Source organism: Cryptomeria japonica, chromosome 6, assembly GCF_030272615.1.
Source record: "Cryptomeria japonica chromosome 6, Sugi_1.0, whole genome shotgun sequence".
Classification (NCBI taxonomy): domain Eukaryota; kingdom Viridiplantae; phylum Streptophyta; class Pinopsida; order Cupressales; family Cupressaceae; genus Cryptomeria; species Cryptomeria japonica.
The window spans coordinates 501,195,565-501,218,893 of NC_081410.1; the positions used below are offsets into that span (position 1 = coordinate 501,195,565).

A 23,329-nucleotide genomic window follows, 5' to 3' on the forward strand; every position below is an offset into this window, starting at 1 on the left:
TGTATGTCTCTCAATCTCTCAATAATTTCTATGACAAAATCAATATCCCATCATGAAATAAAGCCTCAATTGATATGGATGTGAGGGGACATGCACCTATAAACATCATATTTCCTAAAACTATTCAAAAATAATCACACATTTAAAAAAATTGGCCACATCCTTGAAAAATGTAGGCCATTGATATCATGGTCTTATTAGCTTATGAATAGTAGCCTTTGACATGAAGTGTCCCCATATAACTCTTTGTTACACTCACTAGTAACTTTGATGGAGTATTATATATCTAGTCATTTAAGGAGTAAATCATCAAGGTTTTTCCACGTCAATTGATCATGAAGTAGTACATACCTTTGGGCTACAAGTTTTAGTATTCTCTTTTAATGATCAATGAGCCTTGGGGAATAATGCAAGTTTTCCAAATATAAAAAAAATTCCTTGTACTAGGGAAAATTATTCAAATGACAAGGAATACATGCTAAATCAAAGTTCATTTGATACAATTTTTCTAAATCCAAGTTTGCATCTGCCGCTAACTTAGCAAGGCCTTGATATTTTACCAATTTTATAGTCTTCACCTACATGTCATACTCCTTGATATTTTTTATCTATTTATGCATCCCAAATATTCTTGTTAAACAAAGATATCTCTTACAATAGTATGAATCACATATGTAGTGATGATGGATCCTATGAGATAGAGTCTAGAGTTTTAGTAGCCTTGACACTTGAACATGTGTCCTTCTCTATGATCTTAAAGAGACATCAAAATTTGAAGCCAAGAAAACAAGGAAATTGACTATAGCATTTTTTTGTTTTATCTAGCCACTTGATGTCAAAATCATCAAACATTTCTATTGCAACCATGTAACATTCATATAAGTTTTTAATATTTTTCTTTAGTCGCATATGAGCCTTTAATTTAAGACACTATTATATTTGAATCACCATGAACCCTTAAGCACTAACGGTTGCAAGATTGATCAGAATGAGTTATTAATGTGTTGTCATTGATTTCAACATGCTTTGGTTGTCATTACTGACTGGATGGTATAATTGATGTTGAGTTCTTTGTGTGGTTTGTGCTGAGAGTTTTGCTCAACATATCTTCTATATTGTACATCTATTCATGTAGTCTGGATATGTGATTAAGAAATATTTAGAGATGTTATATTCTAGATTTGGTGCTCCAGATTGTTGTGCTAAGGAAGATGTGTTTTCTAGTATGTTTGACAGTGTTTCCATATGAAATGCATGCTTTGTATTTCTCTGCATTATGGTTTCTGATGTTGTGGTTTTGGAGTTAAGTTGATAAATGCCCTTAGCTTCATTCTATTTAGTTGGCACATTTTCTTGGGCTTCAGAAGCATGGTTTCAAAGTTTGATGGTGTTTACTCTAGATTTGCCCAACCTTGGATGTTTATACTTCATATTATTACTCTGATAATTATGGATCATTGTATAACATTTTTTATGTTTATTTTGGTTTCAATTAAGATGTGTTGTGGTCCAATTTACATTATTTTCCACTATAGGAATGTTTAAAGTTGACCTAATTTGAATTGTATTCGGTAAGATGCTCAGCTGACCTTGGGAAGCTTTGCATATGTCAGGATGATATAAATAGAGGTGTGTGTGAAAAAAGAACATGTAGATGGGTGGATGTTGTGAAACAAAGTGAAATGCAATGGTTTGTGAAAGAGGATCTATCTCCCTAATTGTTTGATGTCTGTTGTATGAATTGGTGAAAAGTGTTGAGTAGTGTGTGTTGACATTTTGATGATGTTGTGATTGTCATTGATGGAGACACACTTGTTTTATGATCACTTCCCTATGTATGAGTTATGCTCAACCGGTAATTGTTCCAATTGGTATTATGAATTATAGTCTTTAGACTATCAGTGTTTTGCAGAAGGTGTTTACCGGTCACAAAGCGGTATGAAGACCCAAAGCGGTATGAAGACCTCAAGCAGTTCGAGGATCCCAAGGTGGTACGAAGGGACAAAGCGGTTGTTAACATTTTTCCAATCTTCATTTTGACAAACCAGTAATTGGTAAAATGTATGAACCGGTAATCGGTAATGAACCGGTATTACTCTGTGATGAGTTACCCACTGATATTTTTGTGATGAGTTATCATCCACCGACACTTTGGCAGTGATTTTGTGTCATGTTACCAAATCTGTCTAGATGCACTGAACCTAGGAACTTGAAATTTAATCCCATTGGACCGACATGAAATCAGATTCCTTTATAAGGACATCATGTCTAGGGTTTTAGATATATGATAGGGGTTTTAGCAGTGCATGAGGGTTTTTTTGTATGTGCGATCATAGAAGAGAAGATTAGGTCTATGTGAAGAAACAAAGTGTGGAGATACTGGAGACTGAAGTAATGCTAAATGTGCATTAACAATGAGCTATCAAGGATCTAACCAAGCATATTGTGCTCGTATCTAGATCACTCACTTGTTGATTACTCACATCTTCGACAAGTCTAAAACCCTTAACCGGGTAGGCCTAGCAAAGCCTTTGTAAATCCTCTAACAAGGTGGTTCACAACTGTGAATCTGAAATCCTCTCACAAGGTAGTCTTTAACAGGACTTATCTCCTAACAAAGATCCCAGATTCCTACTAGGATCTGTTCTGGTGAAGAACATTGTATGACCTTAACTGGTTTGACCTTAATTGATCTGGTTACTATTCTGCAGATAGTTACTTGTGAGTTTCAGCTCACCGTGGTTTTTCCCATTTGGGTTTCCACGTCAAAACCTCTTGTGTTATGGTGATTGTGCTCTTATGGGTGAATGCTTTATTTGTTGTTTGGTTTGCATTTGTCTTAACTGGTTTGTTAGTAAATCTGTTATACCGGTTAACTTCTAAATTGTTTAAGAGTTTAAGTTCACTAATTTTTGGTATACTAATTCACACCCCCCCCCCCCTCTTAGTATTCATCAGTGTGAACTTTCATGTTTTAGCTACTGGGAGTAGTGAGTCAACAATAGCTACAAATCTTATGGTTGCAAAGGTGAAGCAGTGGTGGATTCTTTCTATTTTATTCTTCTTTATTTTAATAGTAAGCCCTCCAATAGTGAACCCTTTAGCAGTAAGCCCCTGGTAGTGAGCCTTTCTTTGTAAAAAATACCTTAATCAATGTCACTGAGGTAATAGGTGTTCATATATTGAGAATACTATTCTCTGTGGTTTTTCCCTTAATAGGGTTTTCCATATTAAATCTGGTGTTTCATTATGTATGGCGCACTTTGGTTTTCATGTTCTTTCATGCTATGGATTAAGTGTTAAGGTTAAGTTGTTGCGAATATGATTTAAGGGAATAGATTTAACATTTATTTATACAACTGATTTATCTCCCTCTTAGTTGTCTTGTGCATTGGAACATTCAACAATTGGTATTAGAGCTTTGGTTCCTTGGAGAAGAGCTTAATCACTTGAGGAGATCCTGATGGTGCACAAATTGACAATCCCTATGTTTGATGGATTTGACTATGCTTTTTGTCAAGTAAAGATGCAAGGTTACCCAATTTCTCTTGGCTATGAAGTATGGAAGTTTATTACACAAAAGTACACTAAACCACAGACTAGGGTAAACACTCTAGATGAGATCAAAAAATTTGAAGATAATAAAAAGTCAAGGTTTGTTATCTTTAGTGCTCTTTCTAAGATTGAATTAACTAAAGTTGTGTCTTCGGAATCTGCTTATGAAGTTTGGGATAAATTAGAAAACACTTATGAAGGAGATGATACTATTAAACAACCTAAGTTGCAGAATGCTAAAACTAAATATGAATGCTTTCAAATGGACAAAGAAGATAATATATCTAGTCGCTTGCAAAAGATAGATGATATTGTAAATGAGATCAGAGGTCTTGGAGGTAACTTACCTGAATATGAAGTTGTGAAAAAGGTAATAAAAAATATTACTAAACCCTATAGCTCTAAGTTTTTAGCAATTGAAAAATCATAGAATTAGAATAATAGAATACTTGTATGGCCCTTTACTTTCTTTTGAGATGAGAGAATTTGGTACTACTAGTGCAAGAACAAAAAATGTATTCAAGGCTACTAAATCAATGAAAGATGAGGAATCTGATGAAGAGAACTTTGATGAGATTGAAGCGAAATTTGTTAGAAGGATGGAGAGAGAAACCAAAATTTACAAAGGTAAATTGCCCTTTAAATGTTTCAGTTGTGGAAAGATGTATCATTATGCTTCTAAATGTCCTAACAAAATTGTAATAAAAAGAATAAGGAATTCAAAGGAAAGTTCAATAGGAAGGTTTATTATGTTAGAGAGGATGCAAATGTTTCTGATGATAAATCTTATTACAAAGAAGACAGTGAATGTTTGTTCTTGGCAGGTAAAGGAAGAAACTTGTTCTACTAACCCTAGCAAAATTATGAAGGAAAAAGATTCAAAAGATACTACTAAAATAGAAGGTACTATTGTATCTTCTTTTCATGCTAGAAGATATAAAGATGAATGGATTATTGATAATGGATGTTCAAATCATATGACTGGTGACAAGAGTAAGTTTGTAAAGATTGAAAATTTTGATGGAGGAGTTATTAGATTTGGAGATGATCAAACAACTAAGATAGTTGGATTTGGTTCAAACAGTTTTGATGGCATACATAATAGAAACAATTTCTTCTATGTTAAAGGCTTAAATCATAACCTTTTGAGTGTTGGTCAAATGTATGAAAATGGATATAATCTTGTTTTTCAGGATGATGGATGTGAGATTAGAAAAAGTTCTGAAACTTTGATTGTAAAAGGAAAGAAGACATATGGAAATGTTTATCGATTGAGGACTATTGGCGAATACTATCTGGTCGTGCAGATTAATGAGAGTTGGTTATGACATTGGAGGATGTGTCACATTAATTTTGATAATATGGTGAGGATTAGTTCAATTCAATCTAGGAGAGATTTGTTGAATATTACAAAGCCTACTAATGCTATTTGCAGAGAATGTCAAGTTGGAAAACAAACAAGGAGAACTTTAAAAGTTTAAGGAACAATTTTCTTATAGACTGTTGGAATTACTGGACACTAATATTTGTGATCTGACTAGAATAAGAGGTCAACAAGGTGACAAGTATTTCATTCTCTTAATTGATGATTACACTAGAATTACTTGGGTAACTTTCTTAAGAGAAAAATCCAAAGCTCTAGAAAAGATTAAGAAATTCAAGGTCATAGTTGAGAATGAGATAGATAGAAGAATCAAATTCTTGAGGTTTGACAAAAGTGGAGAGTTTACTTATGATGAATTCAATACCTTTTTGTGAGAATCATGGGATAATAGGACACTTGTCTGCTCCTAAGATGCCACAATAGAATGGTGTAGTTGAAAGGATGAATAGAACAATTCAAGAGGTTGCTAGAACAATGATGAATGGAGCAAGTCTACTGGAAGGAAGAAATACACATTATAGTATACACACTTAGGAGAGTGAAAATTAGAAGAAATCATGGGAAGACATATTATGAGCTTTGTTATGGAAGGACTTCTTCTATGAAATATTTCAGAGTATTTGGAAGTAAATTCTATATTAGAAGAGATGAAAAAAAATTGGGAAATTTTGAGACAAGAGCTGATGAAGGTATATTTCTTGGCTACTCTACTAAAAGCAAAGTTTACAGATGTTGTAAGAAAATATTGAGAAGAATTGTTGAAAGCACAAATTTGAGGTTGATGAAGACGCTTTGAAGAATATAGCTATAGATATTGGATATGAACTTGATGAGTCTACGAATAAAATGGAAGAAGAAAAGGTTGAAGAAATAGAAGTACATGATGATAAGGAAGAAGCTCTGGAAATTGCACCTAAGACTCTGAGGTATGTGCAGAAGAATCACTTAGAAAAATGGATCATTGGAGACAAGAACAAAGGTGTCATCACAGTAAGTAAAGATGTTAAAGAACATGTGAACTTATGCTTAATTCTAGGGATAGAGATGAAAAAATAAAAGATGCTCACAGTGATCAACATTAGATGAATGCTTTGAAAGAAGAATTGGAATAGATTGAGAAGAATCAAACTTGGAAAACTGTCCAAAGGCCACTTGACAAAAATGTGATAGGAACTAACTGGGTATTTCAGAACAAACTAGATGAAGATGGTCACATAGTAAGAAACAAGGTAAGACTTGTATGTAAAGGCTATTCACAAGTAGAAGGTATAGATTTTGATGAAACGTATTCTCCTGTAGCAAGAATGGAAGCAATCAGAATGTTTCTAGCTTTTGCAACATACAAGGATTTCAAGGTTTATCAGATGGATGTGAAGTCTTTATTCCTCAATGGATAACTAAAAGAGGAAGTGTATATAGAACAATCAGGAAGATTCAAGCTATTAGATACCCTGGATATAGACTGCAAATTGAATAAGGCATTGTATGAATTGAAGCAAGCTCCTAGAGCTTGGTATGCAAGGCTTCATGGGCATTTATTGAAGCAAGGATTTAAAAAAGGTACTACTAATAGTAATCTCTATTTTAAGGTTGTAGCAAATGATATCTTGATTTTAGTTGTTTATGTGAATGATATAATCTTTGGAGGAAATTATGGTACGTGAAAGAAATTTTCTTATGAGATTTAAGAAGAGTTTGAAATGTTTATGATTGGGAATATGAATTTCTTTCTCGGTTTACAAGTTAGTCAAAAGGATGATGGTATATTTATTTTGCACTATAAGTATCTTAAAGAAATGTTGAAGAAGTTTGGAATAGAAAATGCTAAACCTGTATGTACCCTCAAGATTGATCAAAGCATATATAGATAAATGATTAGAGGATTATTGTACCTTATTACTACTAGATCGGATATCATGTATGATTTTTGTTTTGTAGCTAGATTCCAACAAGATTCCAGAGAGACATGTGTTGTTGCTTTAAAAAAAATATTCTGATACTTAAAAGAAACATAAGACTATGGTCTATGTTATCCTAGAAGATTTAATTTCACTCTTATTACCTATGCTGATGCATATTGGGTTGGTTGTGTGGATGACAAGAAAAGTACAAGTGGGGGTGCATTTTTCCTTGGACCCTTGTTAGCTGCTTGGTCAAGTAAGAAACATAACTTAGTATCTTTGCCCACTACTGAAGTTGAATATATTGTTGCTGCTACTTGTTGTACTTAGGTATTATGGATGAAAAAAACTTTGAAGGACATTGGAATATTGTTTGATGAACCTATTTCTATCTTTTGTGACAATACTGGTGCAATAAATATTTCTAAGAATCTGGCGAGTTGCATTCAAGAACGAAACACATTTCAATTCAGTACTACTTCTTGAGGGAGAAATTTTTGGAGAACAAAGTGAAGCTTGATTATGTGCCTACAAAGGAATGAATTGTTGATATATTTACTAAAGCACTTTCTCAAGATACTTTTGAATATCTCTGAGAGAAATTGGGGGTTATTTCTCGTACTTTTATAAACTAAATGCATATAGAGGTGCATTAGTCCAATGGACTTCATGAATATTATTATTCTAGACTAATGATTTGGGGCTACCTCTTAGGGGGAGCTAAGTGCAACTATAAGTTTTTTTTTTTAGTTGAACAAAATGAGCTAACAATTTTTGTATCTAAGCCTTTGTCCTCGATGGAAAAGGGGGAGAGAACACAAAGTGGATTGGTATTCGATATTTGGAAAATTTTGGTATGAGAGTTGATGTTGTTGTCGTTGATGTGTTTCCATCAATGAAAAAGGGGGAGATTGTTTCAAGGTTGATAAGAATGAGCTATTAATATGTTGTCATTGATGTCAACATGCTTTGGTTTTAATTAGTGACTAGCTGGTATAATTGATGTTGAGTTCTCTATGTAGTTGTCTGAGAGTTTTGCTCCATATATCTTCTATATTGTACATTTATTCATGCAATTTGGATATGTTATTAAGCAATGTTTAGAGATGCTATATTCTAGATTTGTTTTTTTTGGATTACTAAGCTAAGGAAATTGTGTTTGCCAGTATGTTTGATATTGTTTTCGTATGAAAAGTGTGCTCTGCATTTCACTATGTTATGGTTTCTGGTGTTGCAATTTTGGAGTTAATTTGATAATGTTCTTAGATTCATTCTATTTAGTTGAAACTTGTTCTTGGGTTTTGAAAGCATGGTTTCAAATTTCAATGGTGTTTACTCTAGGTTTTGCCAACCTTGAGTGTTTACACTTCATATTACGGCACTGATAATTATGTATCATTGTATAACATGTTTGATGTTTATTTTGGTCTTAGTTAAAATGTGGTGTGGTCCACTTTATATTCTTTTCCACCACGAGAATATTTAGCGTCAACCTAATTTGAATTGTGTTCAATAAGATGCTCAACTAACCTTGGGAGACTTTTCATATGTGAGGATGATATAAATAGAGGTGTGTGTGAAGAAAGAACATATAGATGGATGGGTGTTGTGAAAGAAAGTGAAATGCAATGAAGGTGTGTGAAAGAGGATCTATGTCCCTAATTGTTTGATGATTGTTGTATGAATTGGTGAAAAGTGCTGAGTAGTGTGAACTTTCATGTGTTAGCTACTAGAAGCCATGAGTCAAAGGTATCTACTAATAAAATAGTTGCAAAGGTGCATTAGTGGTGGATTATTTCTACTTTATTCTTCTTTATTTTGGCAATGAGCCCTCTGGTAGTGAACCTCTCTTTCTTTCTTTCTTTATTTCTTTCTCTTGGGCAGTGAGCCCCTGGTAGTGAGCAATTCTTTATTAAAATCACCTTAACCATTGTCACCCTAGTAGGTGTTCATATGTTGATAATAGCATTCTTCATGGTTTTTCTCTTAACAAGGTTTTCCATGTAAAATCCAGCATTTCATTGTGTATGGTGTGCTCTAGTTTTCATGTTCCTTCATGCTCATATTTTCTGTGGAAGCAAGTGATAAGGTTAATTTGTTGCGAATCTGATTTAAGGTAATATTTTTAAGATTTATTTATACAATTGATTCCCCCCCCCGCCTTAGTTGTCCCGTGTGTCAGAACATTGAATACTAAATTCATACATAGATGGTATGTTGAGGACATGCAATGTGGCTTCATATTCAGCCATTATTAATGTAATCAAAATTCAAATTGAAATTAAATTTATAGCTCATGTCATTAGGTGACCTAAAAAATACTCCTACACCATTTCATTCTCTAGAATAAGCATGTTTAAATACGTGTTATACGTGCAATTAATTTTTATAGAAATAAGATTAAGGGCATGGATTAGGTTTAACAAAATTTCTAACATTTCCTTCAAATTATCCAATAAATTTATTTGGCCCAAGGTCTACATAGCTTTCCTCATTATTCACCTCTATCAAGCTCTCCACATCGTGAAGCATTTTATTCTCTCTATGTAATTGGGCATCCTTTCTATATAATGGTATGGTGATTTATGATAGGTCTATCTGATTATTACCACCTATTAAGTTGCTTATTTTCATAATAATATCATACCCCACTTCATTGGAAAATCCAAAAAGACTATATCCAATAAGAAGAACTTATTTGGGCATGCAAGAAGATGCACTTACACATCACTGATCAATTCAAATTTAATATTAAGGTTTTAGGTGTCAATTGAATAAATTTTACCATATTATTTGGATACCTTTAAGATAATTTGATTCTTGGATTCAAGTGGATTTATAAATTGCTTAAATATATTGATTCCCTCATGAAATTGTGGAATATCCATCCTTTTATCAATATAAAGGCATAAAATAGATGAAAAATTATCTAGCTACTCACAAAAATTTGTCAAGGTAGACCTTAGGAGTTTCTTGGATATTGATTTCAATATTTATATCATCCATGGGATCACTTGGGAAGTCGCATGGATAATTAAATGGGATTAAGATAGTAATATACAATAATTTTATTTCTCTACTCAAGAATTCTAATAAACTCCCTTAATAATAGTTGGACCTTGACTTATCTCAACGTATTAGCTATGTAAATGGGCTAATATTTTGATAATGGAGTGGACAAAGGTACAATTGTAGCATGCAATTAGGAATGAAAGGCTTTACTTGATCAATATAAATGTTACCATTTTTGTTGATGACCTTCACAATCCTTTAGTTAATTCTATCTCTCTATGACATTTCATTCCTTAACTTAATTTGGTGCCTACCTTAGTAACCTTTGGATGTTACACACTATTTTCTAGTATGTTTATATACTTATTTTGTAGAATATACCCCTTTTATATCAAAATTTCTATTATTCTTGATGGTATGTGCATTATCTATAATAGTACTAGTCATGGGTCAGTGCATTCATGGTAGATATTACATCTCTCTCCCAAGGCACTAAGAATAAAAAATATTTTAATTTGAAGAAGGAAAGAAAATTAGGAGTAATAGGGGAACATAATGGGGATAAAAATCATATAGAAAAATCTTCATGTTTCAAGTTTTCATATCTTGGTATTTTCTTTTTCTATTGAAACAATATAGATCCATCCTAGACTTGTAACAAAAAATTCTAATATTTGAAGAATGAATAATTCAAGGTAAAATCATCCTTGAGTGAGCGTTTGATGTGCATTATATACATTTTCGAATGTGTGTTGATTAGTTGGTCAACCAAATGACTATGCAATACTCACACTGATTTTTCATTATATATCTTATTATAATTATAAATAAAATGTATTGATTTTCTCATGGATTATAAAGGAAATTAAATTAATATTCTATACATCTATATTATTTTTTTGAATGAATGTGTAAAGCCCAACTTGCTCTTGTGTTTTTGAATTACATAGTCTTTATGTGATATCTTGTTTAAGATGTCATATTTGGTTACAATTTTTATGATTTTTTATGAACTTAGAGAATTTTATTATAAAATATAAAATGGCATAGATATGTTATTTGTTTCATTTACCCATCATCCTACACATTCACAAAAACTGAATATAAAAATATTTGAGTTTAGTCTAGCTTAGTGTGTTCTTGTTCCCATTGTTCAATATGGTAATGACATAAGGAGTTATTACAAACACATTCTAGAAAATTTCATATGATATTATCTATTTTAATAAGGTTCATGACCTTGAGTATTAAAGACCAACATGTAGGCATGAAGCAACAATTGAAATAGGTGTACACTATGTAGTGTGCATGGTTAGTATTAGGGTAAGTTTTAGTTTCTATGGTATATCTATTCCAACATCTTAGTGAAGAAAATTTTGTTCAATGGAGTAAAATTTGAAGGATTTACTACCACCTCAATAATTGGTTCTTATTTTCCTAATTTGATTATTGGTTTTGTGTCATTATTCCTAGGTTTGACACCCTTGGTACTTAAGAGATTATCTAGCCTTTACTAGATTTGGGACATACAACTTAGATAAATAACAAGTAGCTTCCTCTTTTCTATTATAAATTTTATATTTAATTTAAAAAATTCTTATTTCCCCTTTCTTGATAAAAGTAGACTCGTGGATTATAAATTTATGGTCAACTCTTTGTCCATATTGTAATCTAAAGACTCTCATGAATTCATCCCATAAAACCATGCTAATTTTTGGAAAGATTATGTACCATTCCTTTTCACTCTCTTCCAATGACAACACAAGTAACTTCATCATGACATCTTCATCTTTGATTTTATACTCATTAATGACATTGATGAAGCACTTGATAAATTTTCTTCTACAATAATAGCATTGTTGCTCTATAATTTTAGAATGTTTTCCCTAGTTTCATTTTGTATTTTATTGGAATGATTTAGGATACCATAAAATATAGATTCTTATAACATTTCATTCCTGAGGGATGCCTTACTAGTAAGAATATTTGAGCTTGTATTTTGAGTGGGGCTCTCATATTTTGTTTAGCATTAAATGTTGTCAATTATATTGGTAATTGAATATATATATCATTATTCTATAAATTTATTTTAGAAATTAAACATTTTGGGAATCTCGAGCTTGTTGCAACTCAATTAAAGACATAATTTTACACTTCCTTATCTAATTTGGTAAAAAAAAAAACCTTACCATCTTCTCTTTCCATATATTCATTATGTGATGATGTGACTACATTAGCATCATGGAATAAAATGTCTTACTCTTGATCAATTTTGTATAATGAAGTAGGTTATTTATGGTATATCTAATTACTCTGTCAGTTACTAAAATTCTTAAATGCAAAGGATTGGGTAGGTTCACCTTTCTAGCTCATGAGATGCACCTCTATGTCCATCACCCATATTCATTTTTACTCCTAGGCATGTCATATTCATGTCTAAGATTTGTTTTGCAAGCTCTAATAATTTTATCACTTGAGTGATTTGAGGTTTATGGATATTGATATTTTAATTCAAAAAATATGTTGGCCCTAATTGACATACCAATATCATTTCTTTAGGGAAATAATCTAGTAGACAAAAATGTGTTCTTGAATTTATAGGAGGCACATTTTATTTTTTATTAGGATATTATATCTTCATATCCTTGAAGATCCCCTGAATGAACTTCTCTTTCCATATTGATTTTTTTTTTTAAGATATAAAATAGTTTTAAATTTAACTTTAAACATAGTTATCGCTCTCCACTCAAAAGACAAACTTTTCTTTTTCAACCAAGACTTATCTCCCTAACTAGCACCAAGATGTTAGTGCTTACATTTGTTTCTCAAATCCCTAAACCTAAGTTGTATCCTAAGTTCCAAGGGTATCAAAATCAAGATAAAAACCTCTTACTTATAAAGGTACCACAACATTTCTTTAATTTTAGCTTTTGTTGGGCTAAAAGGACTTCCTAAAGGTGTTGAAATGGACATGAACCATGAAACAAATCACACCTCATGTATAATACACTCTTGTTTTCCTTTCACTAAGTGTCTATGTGTTATTTTCACAATATGAGGTTTTGAACCTTCATAAAGCATATAAAAAACTATGAAAAGTATCTAAAAATATTTCTTCAATGACCCCTAATGAAGTACACATCTATATATATAAATAAATGTAATTACATTAACAAAACATGAAATAAATTTTTATCCTTTTCTATTTGAATGTGTTGGTGTGATGGGAGGTTGAGCAAGACGTAGACAGTTTCCTTTATCCATCTGGGGAATAGATTCATAAGTTTTATAAATCAAAAAAATGAAATAGTTTAAATTCACACTATAATACCTTAATTAACATATAATTGAAAACTATAGCTTCTAACCCTGACACACATAAGCTAGGTTGTATGCATGTAAGTAAGTAAGTAAATAAAATAATAGAGCATCCATATGAACACAAATTAGTTATCCATGCATATACCCATTATATTTCTTGTGTTAGTCTAATAAGATATCTTGAAAAGTATTCACAATGGATTCTAATAACATCTAGATGATAAAATAGTTATAACTAACACTTAGTTGTAACTAAATATAAATAAGAAGAATAATGAGATATTAAATATACATACACAATGTTCATGGAGATATTCAAAAGGTTGTTGGATCTATGCATTTCAGTTCATTCTTCTAGAATAACATTTTGAACTTTCTTACACCTATGGGATAAAACCGAAAAATATATCATACAAAATGTCTTTTGACCATTTTCTAGATAGTAAACCCTAATGGTCTATTCTAACCTTTTCCAAAATTTTCTTGTATTTGCAACCCTTTTCCCTCCTCATTTATGCAAAGAAATATGCAAATATCCATCATTCAATAATGAGTAGAATTGGGGAAGAACCATGATTGTTAGCCACTATAGATGTTGCCTATGCTTTATTGCTTCACTATCACATGACCCTACATCTAAAACCATGCTTTTACAAGAGGACCCATATTCTTTTGCATACAAATAATGATTTAGAGGAGTACATTGATACTATGAAGCATTTAAAATTCATTGGTTTTCTAATTATGTCCATCTCAATCCCTTTAATGGTATCTCGAGTGGTGTAGGAAATTAGGTAGCTCTCTACTTTTTTGCTTATGGAAAGTTGATACATGAATATGCATTGCGTATTTGGACTAAACTGTAAAGAATTAAATACCATGAAATTTACAATATATACAATCAAAAAAAGGAATGAAGATCCTTAGTTCAGATAAAAATCAACTATTGCATTAATGGTAGCATGGTTTCCCTCATATTGCAAAATAACATTATTATTTGAATTCATAATCTTGAGATAAAAAATAGTTTTGTGGAAAAATATTGGTTGGGTAGTTGTAGGGGTAAAATATAGTCTTTAATAACATTCTAGGAAGGTCACATGAGTGGCAAAGATGAATAGGGGAAAATACAAAAGTCTAATGTGGGTTGGGAGATTATAATAAGAGACTCATGGTTTCTTGTTATAAATTGACATAATCAAGGAAGGCTGGTGCAAGTCCCAAAGTGTAGTGTCCTAAAATTGCACCCCTTTGTAATTTTGACCTCGTTTGGGTCTTCACCTTGGTGTTTGCACCCCTTGGTCTGTTTGAAGAATTGATTATACTCATGCCCATCATAAATGGCATAAACCTTGATCCCCCCCCCCTTTGGGCACCTTGATCCTAACCCAAAATAGGGTAGGACCAGGGCATGACACCCTAGTCCTCACTGGGACCATGGTGCCATGTCATAGTCCTCCCTAAATTGGGCCCTCTTTAAGCCCATTTTTGCAATTAAAAAATGAGAAAGATTCCCTTCTCTGTGTCAGCTCATGTCAAAAAATTAGTCAATTTTCTTGATAGCCAAGTATATAAAGAGGATTTCCTCTCTCATTTGACATCTATCAATAATCTAAGACATCTATCAAGCATCTGAAAGTCATAGGAGATCAAGCATTCAGGCAATTGAGTATTTTCAGTCTTCCTTCAAGCCTTGGAGAAACAATAAAGTTAAAATTCAAGCATTTAGGAGGACATTATTCATCCTACTTTGTTGAATATTTCATAAACCCTATTTCCATGTGGAGGCAAGAAAAACTTCACAAGGAAGTATCATCATTCAATTTTTCAGTCATAATTCAACATCTCTATCAAAAGGAGAACCTTTCATTACAGCCATTTCGATTATCTTTTCATGGTTAATTCCAAAACTAGGGTTTGATCTAAGGAAAGCTCCTATTCCCAACCTATTTCCCGTTCTTTCTGTGTGCAAGAAATATGTACAGAGCTACGATCTTTAGAATAAACATTATTTGTATAGACTAATCAACCCTTTTTGGCATGCAAAAAAGTAGGAGGACCAGGGCACCCACCACCATGGTCTTGACATTTTTGGAGCTTTTTCAAGGATCAAATTCGAGTCTACATATATTGCTCAAATCCAGGTGCATGCAAAAATTCCGCATTTGTAGCTCATTGTTTTCTTAGTTTTACCTTCACTTTTCAATATTTTACCTTATTTCAGAATTTCAACATACAAAAGAGGAATTCAAAATTAATTTCAATCCATACAGTATTAAGTCCTTGTCTGATTTGTGATTGAATCTAGTGGATTCCCTTCCCTCTTTTGAATGTAATGTCCCTAAGTGAAAAATTAGGGGTTTTCTCTCTTGGGTGGAAACCCTAAAAAAATTTCCACATTACACAAAGTATGTTAAAACTAGGCAAGATGGGTGGAAGGAATGAGTGGAGTGATTAATTAAGATAAATTTAGTGAAAAATATGTAGAACTAGACATTAGGATGAGGTGTTTGGATGAAAAAATCAATTATAGTTCAGTTAGGTTGAATTTTACACAAGAATAAGTGAATGAAAAAAAGAATAAGGAACATTTATGGGAATTGAATGTATAAGTGGATATTGGGGTAGGAAATTCAAGTAAAATATGAAAGTTCACTCAAATTTTGTAAGAAAAGGATTGGGGAAAATGCATGAAATTGATGGAGGACTTAGACTATTAGATGTGGATGTATGACTAGAGGAACTCTAAAAATGCAAAGGAATTTCACAAAGAGGGATGGGCGTGATGTAGGAAAACATGTAAAATTGGAGGAAGGAAGTGGATGGATTTGAGAAGGAAGAGATTTAGACACATTTCAAAAATTTACAACTTAGTCAAGGAAGGGAAGATTTGCAAGGATGTAGGAGATGAAGGGAGGTTGGGACCTAGGAATGAGGAGGAGAGGTCTGGATGTTTATCAGAAACTTGCAAAAGGAGGAAAAAAAGAGAAATGGATGGGACAAAGGGCTTGATAGACCCTACATAATATATTTGTGGGGTTGATCCTAATAAAATAAGTTTTACTAGTAGTAATTTTTTATTATCCATTGAAACTCCATAATTTTACATATAGAAAATGATCAAAACACTCTTAGAATCTAGATTTTATTTGATTTTTAGCTTCCAATATATGATGGGGACATGGAGGAATGATGAGAGACAACAATGAGGTGATTTTGACCAAGGGATACATATTTAGATTTTTCTTATAATAGTTGTAATTTATGGGAACACATAAGTATACGTACATAAGAAGACTAGGACTTAAGAAAATGATTGTACTATTAAGTTGGGAACCAACAATCAATATAGTGAAAAATCTCACTAGTGTAGGAAAAAATAAGATATTTTTTTGTAATAGATGTACCCATTACTAAATGTATATCCATAAACAATGAGCCTTCATTTGTGATGGATGTATCTACTTTGGTTTTGAACTCATATCCATAATGGGTACCTTTTTTCTTGAAAGTGAATACAGGAGTTTCAGTGAATGGGTATCCATTTTGTGTAATGACTATGGGCCCAACATTTTTACCCATCAATGTGGACCCATGACTATTAGCTTACGTTAATGTAGATCTTTTACATCAAATTGAAGGGGGCCATGTATCATGACTCATGAACTATCATTGGATTATTATTATCATATCTTGAAGCATGAAGTATAATGTACCCGCCCTTTCACATTTGGTTATCATTGCCATATCTTTCAACATTGGGGAATTATAAAGTTCCCCTTTTAAACATTTCTCACACCTATTGCATCATCTTGCCCATATGGAGCCTCTTTCAATACGACATTTCATAATTTTATCTTATATTATTGTATGAGTCTTGAGTCATTTCAATTATATTTGGAGGTATTGAGCTAATTCTCTTATGTTTTCATTGTGGAGACTTGTCCCTTATTATAACCTTATGATGTCTATTTTTCTTTATGCTTTCTTTTGAGCCATTGCCCATGGTTTCAATTATATACTACTAGGGGCTAATTTTATTACCAGCCTTTATGTGCTCATGTTTTTAGATGCCAAATTGTGGGTATATACCTATTCTAGTGCCTTTTATAAATCCATAAATGTTGCTAGCCCTTAAGGGTCACACCACCATTTTATTCCACATGTTAGGAGCAACATTCTTAATCATTGATACCATCTCCAACCTATGTGGATACATGATGCATGATTTATAGTGATTGCTATATGATTAGACACTTATGTAATTACATAAGTAGATGTTTGCATGCTTAGATTAAACATTTTCTTTTCGTGAGTTATTTATCCTCTTCCAAAAATCTTTGTATCCTATGGATACAACTAATTGTCATGCGTGAGGGGTCATAGCTTGTCACTAATGTTCCTATGTTTAGATATATAGATAGATATATGAGTCTATAAAAACACATCTTATAAAGAATACATACACAAAAGAACACATATGAGCATATCCTTACATGCCCCCATTACATTATATAGACCACGTGACAATATCCTTTAAGTATCTAAATATCTGCATTATATGCATATTTCTGAATGCTACATACTCTAAGACACACGAACATTTTGGGATCTTCACACGCACCTTAGAGTGCAAACAAAATCTAAAAAAGAAACTCACATACCCATGTCATTTCTCATTTAGTTTTGTGCATATTATGAGGGGAATGTGTTGGTACATAGACATATTGAGAAATGATGTGGTATTGTGTAATCGTCAAGTCTCTTTTCTTATTTCTTCCACCTATCATTCACACATATTCCTATGTACTTACCACTCATCTCCATTCCTATATTTACACATCCTTATGCGTTAACATTGTCCACTTATTTATCAACCATATATGCATGCTATTTCTATGCACATCTTCCATTAAGATCTATCTCTTTTTCTATCTCAAATTCAATTGCAATTTATGAAATTATCCTCATTATTGCAATTACATCATAACCAAATTCTAACATTCCAGATTCAAATATAATTCACCCCACCGTAGCCCTTTTGAGCTAAAATTGACTAAACAAATTCATATAGAAAATTTATGAAATTGAGTTCATAAAGTGAAAGAAAAGAAGCCTTGAAATCTAAAAAGTAGTGACATATATTCTGACCTAAACCCGTTTCACACACATTATTAGGTTATCATGTGGATAACTCCATGTTACTTTATAAAAAAGTTAAGGTGGCAGTGCTTTGGCCCCCACTCCATGTTCTAACCTGAACGTGCTTGACAACCATTATTTAATTCATCGTTCAACTCTCATCTTTTACGCTTCCTTTCCCTTTTCTTTCGCCTTTTCTCTTACTTATAACTGCGTACCCACCACTTCCTTAACCCCCTTTGTTTCTCAAGTTGTTTACCTTCTTGTTTCAAGCTTTCGTTAATTTGGTTCTAAAACCAGAAAGCCCATAACCTCCATTTTTCTTCTCTACCCACAAGCTCTGAAAAGACTGGATCTGCATATTTGTGTCAAATCCAAGCAATGGGAAACTGCATACAATCTAGGGTTTGTGCAGAAACAGGAGATCAGATCATAAAAGTAATGAGAATGGATGGAACAATACTGGAATACATCCCTCCTCTTCTAGTCAGAGATCTTCTAATGGAGGGTGACTACCAGAAGGATCATATGCTTGTTCACTCAGAGAATGCCGATCTTGCTCTTCCCCATGATCATAAATTGGAGGGAGGAAATCTTTATCACCTCATTCCTTCACATATTAAAGATCATAAAGCATTTTCAGCACAGAATGATAGAGCCCATGGGACAGGCAAGGAAGCAGCAGTTCAGGTAGAAAATGGCATTAGGCTCAAAATTGTGGTGTCAAAACAGGAGCTGAAGGCTCTGCTTTCAGATGGTTGTGGGAAGGAGAAATTAGTGGAGCAGCTTCTTCTGAAGCAGCTTCAGTCCAGCATTCAACAACAAGATTTTGATGTCGCAAGCAGAAGATGGAGACCCTCTTTGGAGAAAATTCCAGAGATCAATTAGGAAGTTAGTATAGTTCTGTAAATGTGTATAATTTTTTTTGAAGTGGGTCTTGGGTTAGGTTTGATTTGTAGATGATTTTGTTGGAATGAATCTCCCTTTTCTCTAACAGTGTAGACAATTTTGGCGGAATTGATCCTTTTTTATCTGTAACAGTCTCATTAAAAGAAGTTTTTCTGTATAAATACTCAATGCTAATATCTATAAAACCAGATTAAATCCATAAAACACTGTTTGTTTGATGATTAGATAATTTTGATGGAATGAATCCTCTTTTTGTAAGTACAGATTCGTTGAAAGAAACTTTTATGCATAAATACTCAGTGCTAACATCTATACGATCAGATTGAGTTCATGAAAAACTGTTTCTTTGATGCTTACATGATTTTGATTATGTATCTTCTTTTTTTAACAGTTTGGTAGAAAGAAGCTTTTATGCATAAATACTCATTAATATTTATATAACCAAGTTGAATTCATGAAAGACTCTTTGTTCGATGTTTGGATGATTTTGATGGAATGGATCTTCTTTTTTAACAATTTCATTGAAAGAAGCTTCTATATATAAATACTCAATGCTAATATCTATATAATCAGATTGAATTCATGAAAGACTGTTTGTTTGATGCTTGGATGATTTTGAACGAATGAATCCTCTTTTTGTAACAGTTTTGTCAGAAAGAAACTTTTACCATATATACACTCAATGCTAATACCTATATAACCAGGTTGAATTCATGAATGACTATTAGTCCAATGCTTCGATGATTATTGATGGAATGGATCCTCTTTTTTAACAATTTCATTGAAAGAAACTTCTATATATAAATACTAAAGGCTAATATCAATATAACCAGAATGAATAAATGGTTTGATGCCTAGATGATTTTGACAGAATGAATCCTCTTTCTGTAAGACTTTAGTTGAAAGAAACTTTTATGTATAAACAGTCAATGTTAATATCTTTTTAACCAGATTGAATCCATGAAACTGTTCGTTTGATGCTTAGATGATTTAAATGGAATTAATCATCTTTTTATAACAGTTTCATCGAATACTAAATGCTAATACCTATATAGCCAGGTTGAATTCATGAAAGACTGTTTATTTGATGCTTAGATGATTTTGATGGAATGGATCTTCTTTTTGTAATAGTTTCGTGGAAAGAAACTTTCACTGTATAGATAGTCAATGCTAAATTTCTAAATTAACAAGATTGAATCCATTAAAAACTGTTTGTTTGATATTTAGACGATTTTGATGGAATGGACTTCTTTTTGTAAGAATAACTTTCAATGTATAAATACCCAATGCTCCAGATGAGTGTTCTATTTTGACATCAAAATTTCATATCAAGCACTTTAGCATAATAAGACCATGAATGTCCCTGTGCTGGAGATCTAAGTGGTTTGCCAGGGAATTTTGGTTACAAAATCATGATTGCAGTGAAAGAACAGTGTACCAACTGTTTAGTTTCTGAAAATGAATATTAAGGATTTTCTATTGTATGATGATGAAAGGAACATGGTTGGTGAGTAGATGCTATCTTCAAGTTTTTTGTACGTGCTTGCATGTGCAGTGAAGGCCAACTTTATCTTAATTTATGGCAGCGTCTTTGAAAAAGCATGGCGACAGTGTCGGCAGCTGTGAAGCATTTCTTGTCATCATGATTTTTGCCTCTGCATGTGAGCTTTGGACTTTTCTGAATTTTGGTTATGTTGAAGTCCAAAAGCTATTCAATGAATGGGGTCATGCTAATTTATATATGAATATAATAGACCTCCTTTCCTATTATCTTATTCATGAAATAGGATGAGGTCACTTGTTCAACCCCCAAAAATGCCCTAGTTTAAGGGCAGGTTAGGTGTATACTTCAATATTTTTTTTTTAATTTTTAATTTTGTTTTATATGTATTTTTTTTATTATTTAAATTGAATGTTTTATGTTTGAGTTGACTAAATTTAGTTTCAATTTTGTCTTTAATCAATTTTTATTTATTTTTTGATAAAAGTGGTAAACCACTAAATTTTATTAATATTATAATTTTTTACAATCTGGTTCAAAGAGCACAGGTAACCAGGCAAAGAAAACTTCCGGTCTAGTTTCAGAAACCATGAGCTAGTGCGAGAATTGCAGGAGGCACCATCTGAATAGGCAACATTAAGCGATACATGATCTAATAGAGCTACCAAGGCAAACAAAGTATTATCATAAAGGTTAGAAATCAAGCCATTCCTTATAATTGAAAGAAGTTCCCCGTACCAGCCAAATAACTGAATCAGCAGCGGTATAGAAATATGAATGGAAGAGAAATATGAATGGAAGTATGCATCAAAAAGCGCCCTGACCATAGAAGAATCCAGGAGCACGTCCATACAAATAGTGAGAAAACGTGATGCAATCTCAACAAGAAAACAACCTAACCTGCATTTTCCACCAGCCATCGTTTTCCCAAAACCTTGCGAAAAGCCAGGGAGAAATCCAGAGAATAAATTTGGAATAGACAGCCAAGCTTTTCATCATCAAAAACATGAGAGTCTTGGAAGTCATACTGCTTGATAGGCATCAAAATTCTATAACCCACAGACTCCATAAAAAGATAATGCAAAAACAAGAGCGAACACGGGAATATAAAGAGAGCAAATGCCATTATGAGAGAACAAACTCGGCCACCAAAGGACGCAACAACAAATATTATCTCAAGCAAACCCACGACATTCGTGCAAAAAGACAACCATAGGCCGCCACCTTAAGAAAAAATGATGACAACTTCTGCACGATACTCATGACCATAAATCGACATAAACTTGATAGAAATAAAACAAGATAGCCACACGAATGAAATCCCCCACATGAAAAAGAAATAACTCAAAATCTGCCACCACAAGAGAAGAAGTAAAATCAATCATTAAAACTTCAAGTGAGCCACCCAGACAGAAGTACTATCATTAATAATCATCATAAATAAAAACCCCGTGCATGCATCATGCTTTGGACAAACAAAAACCCAAGCCACAACCACTTGCAAACAATGATAAGCATGGGACAGATTTGAAGTTTTAATCTGTGTAGAGCATGATTACAAGATACTCCCGCACCACAAGTCCCAACCAATTGAAACAAAAATAACAACCCGTACCCAGATTGAGATTACACCCAATAATGCAAACTTAATGAGGATATGAAGACCAAAAGGCCACCAAAACCACATTAAACTGCATGCTTGAATATAATCACCAAACAACGTACGAGGTCGTGATTCTGCAAATAGGTTAGGATCGATTAAACCTGGTGAGGTGGTAAAAAACTAGAGTCCACATCAACCAAAGATTGGATATCTTCATCTAATGCTTTATTGGCCAAGAAATATGCCACCTTATTGGCTTCCCTGTAACAATGGACCATAGAGAAGGAATTGAACAGCTCAAGCTGAGCAAGTATCTTGTCCAACCAATATTTTAGATGCTAGGAGTGTGAAGAGCGATTAGTGACCATGTAAAAAACAACCTGAGAGTCACCTTCTATAACAACATCCAACAGATGTAATGAAAGGAGCAAATCAAGCCCTGTAGAAAGGGCATGAAGTTCAGCCACATTGTTAGTCCTGCTAGCAATACACTGACATTGTGCTTTTATGATACAAGCCTTGTTATCAGAAACCACAATACCAATGGCAGATTTTCTAGGGTTACCACGGGATGCTCCATCAAAGTTCAATTTGTACTTAGAAGCCGGAGGAGTCAACCAGACCACTTCTGCCCTATTCAATGAAGATCGTGTTTTAGAAATTGCCCCCAATAGAGGGAGCGACTGTAAGGCTGACCAATGTCTGGTAACCCAATTGTCCCATGGAGTGAAAGTATTGAGCAAACTAGTACCCTTGTAAATGAAGGCCAGAACAGTCTCAGAAATCAATTTCTCAATACAGAAGAGCACATCTTGCAAAGGGGAAGAGTGTTTCCTAAAAATCTTGTTATTCCTCTCAAGCCAAAGTTTCTAGATCAGAACAGAAGGAGCAATTAACCAAAGACAAGCATAGAATGAAGATGGATATAATAGAGGCCAACTCATGAAGTGAAACCTGAGGTCCCTGCCAAGAGCAAAGCTCCAATTTAACTTATTAAATAG

General features: G+C 33.0%; 1 protein-coding gene across 1 annotated transcript; it reads left to right on the plus strand.

Moving 5' to 3' along the window:
* Window positions 1-18,696: 18,696 nt before the first annotated feature.
* LOC131052801 (uncharacterized) lies at window positions 18,697-19,203 on the plus strand. The gene has a single exon (XM_057987427.2). It carries the CDS (start codon window positions 18,697-18,699, stop codon window positions 19,201-19,203), a length of 507 nt encoding a protein of 168 aa, XP_057843410.1.
* The last annotated feature ends 4,126 nt before the right edge of the window (window positions 19,204-23,329 follow it).

What these genes read in the sequence shown, in the direction of transcription:
- LOC131052801 (XM_057987427.2), top strand. Translation starts at nt 18,697, where the DNA reads ATGGGAAACTGCATACAATCTAGGGTTTGTGCAGAAACAGGAGATCAG.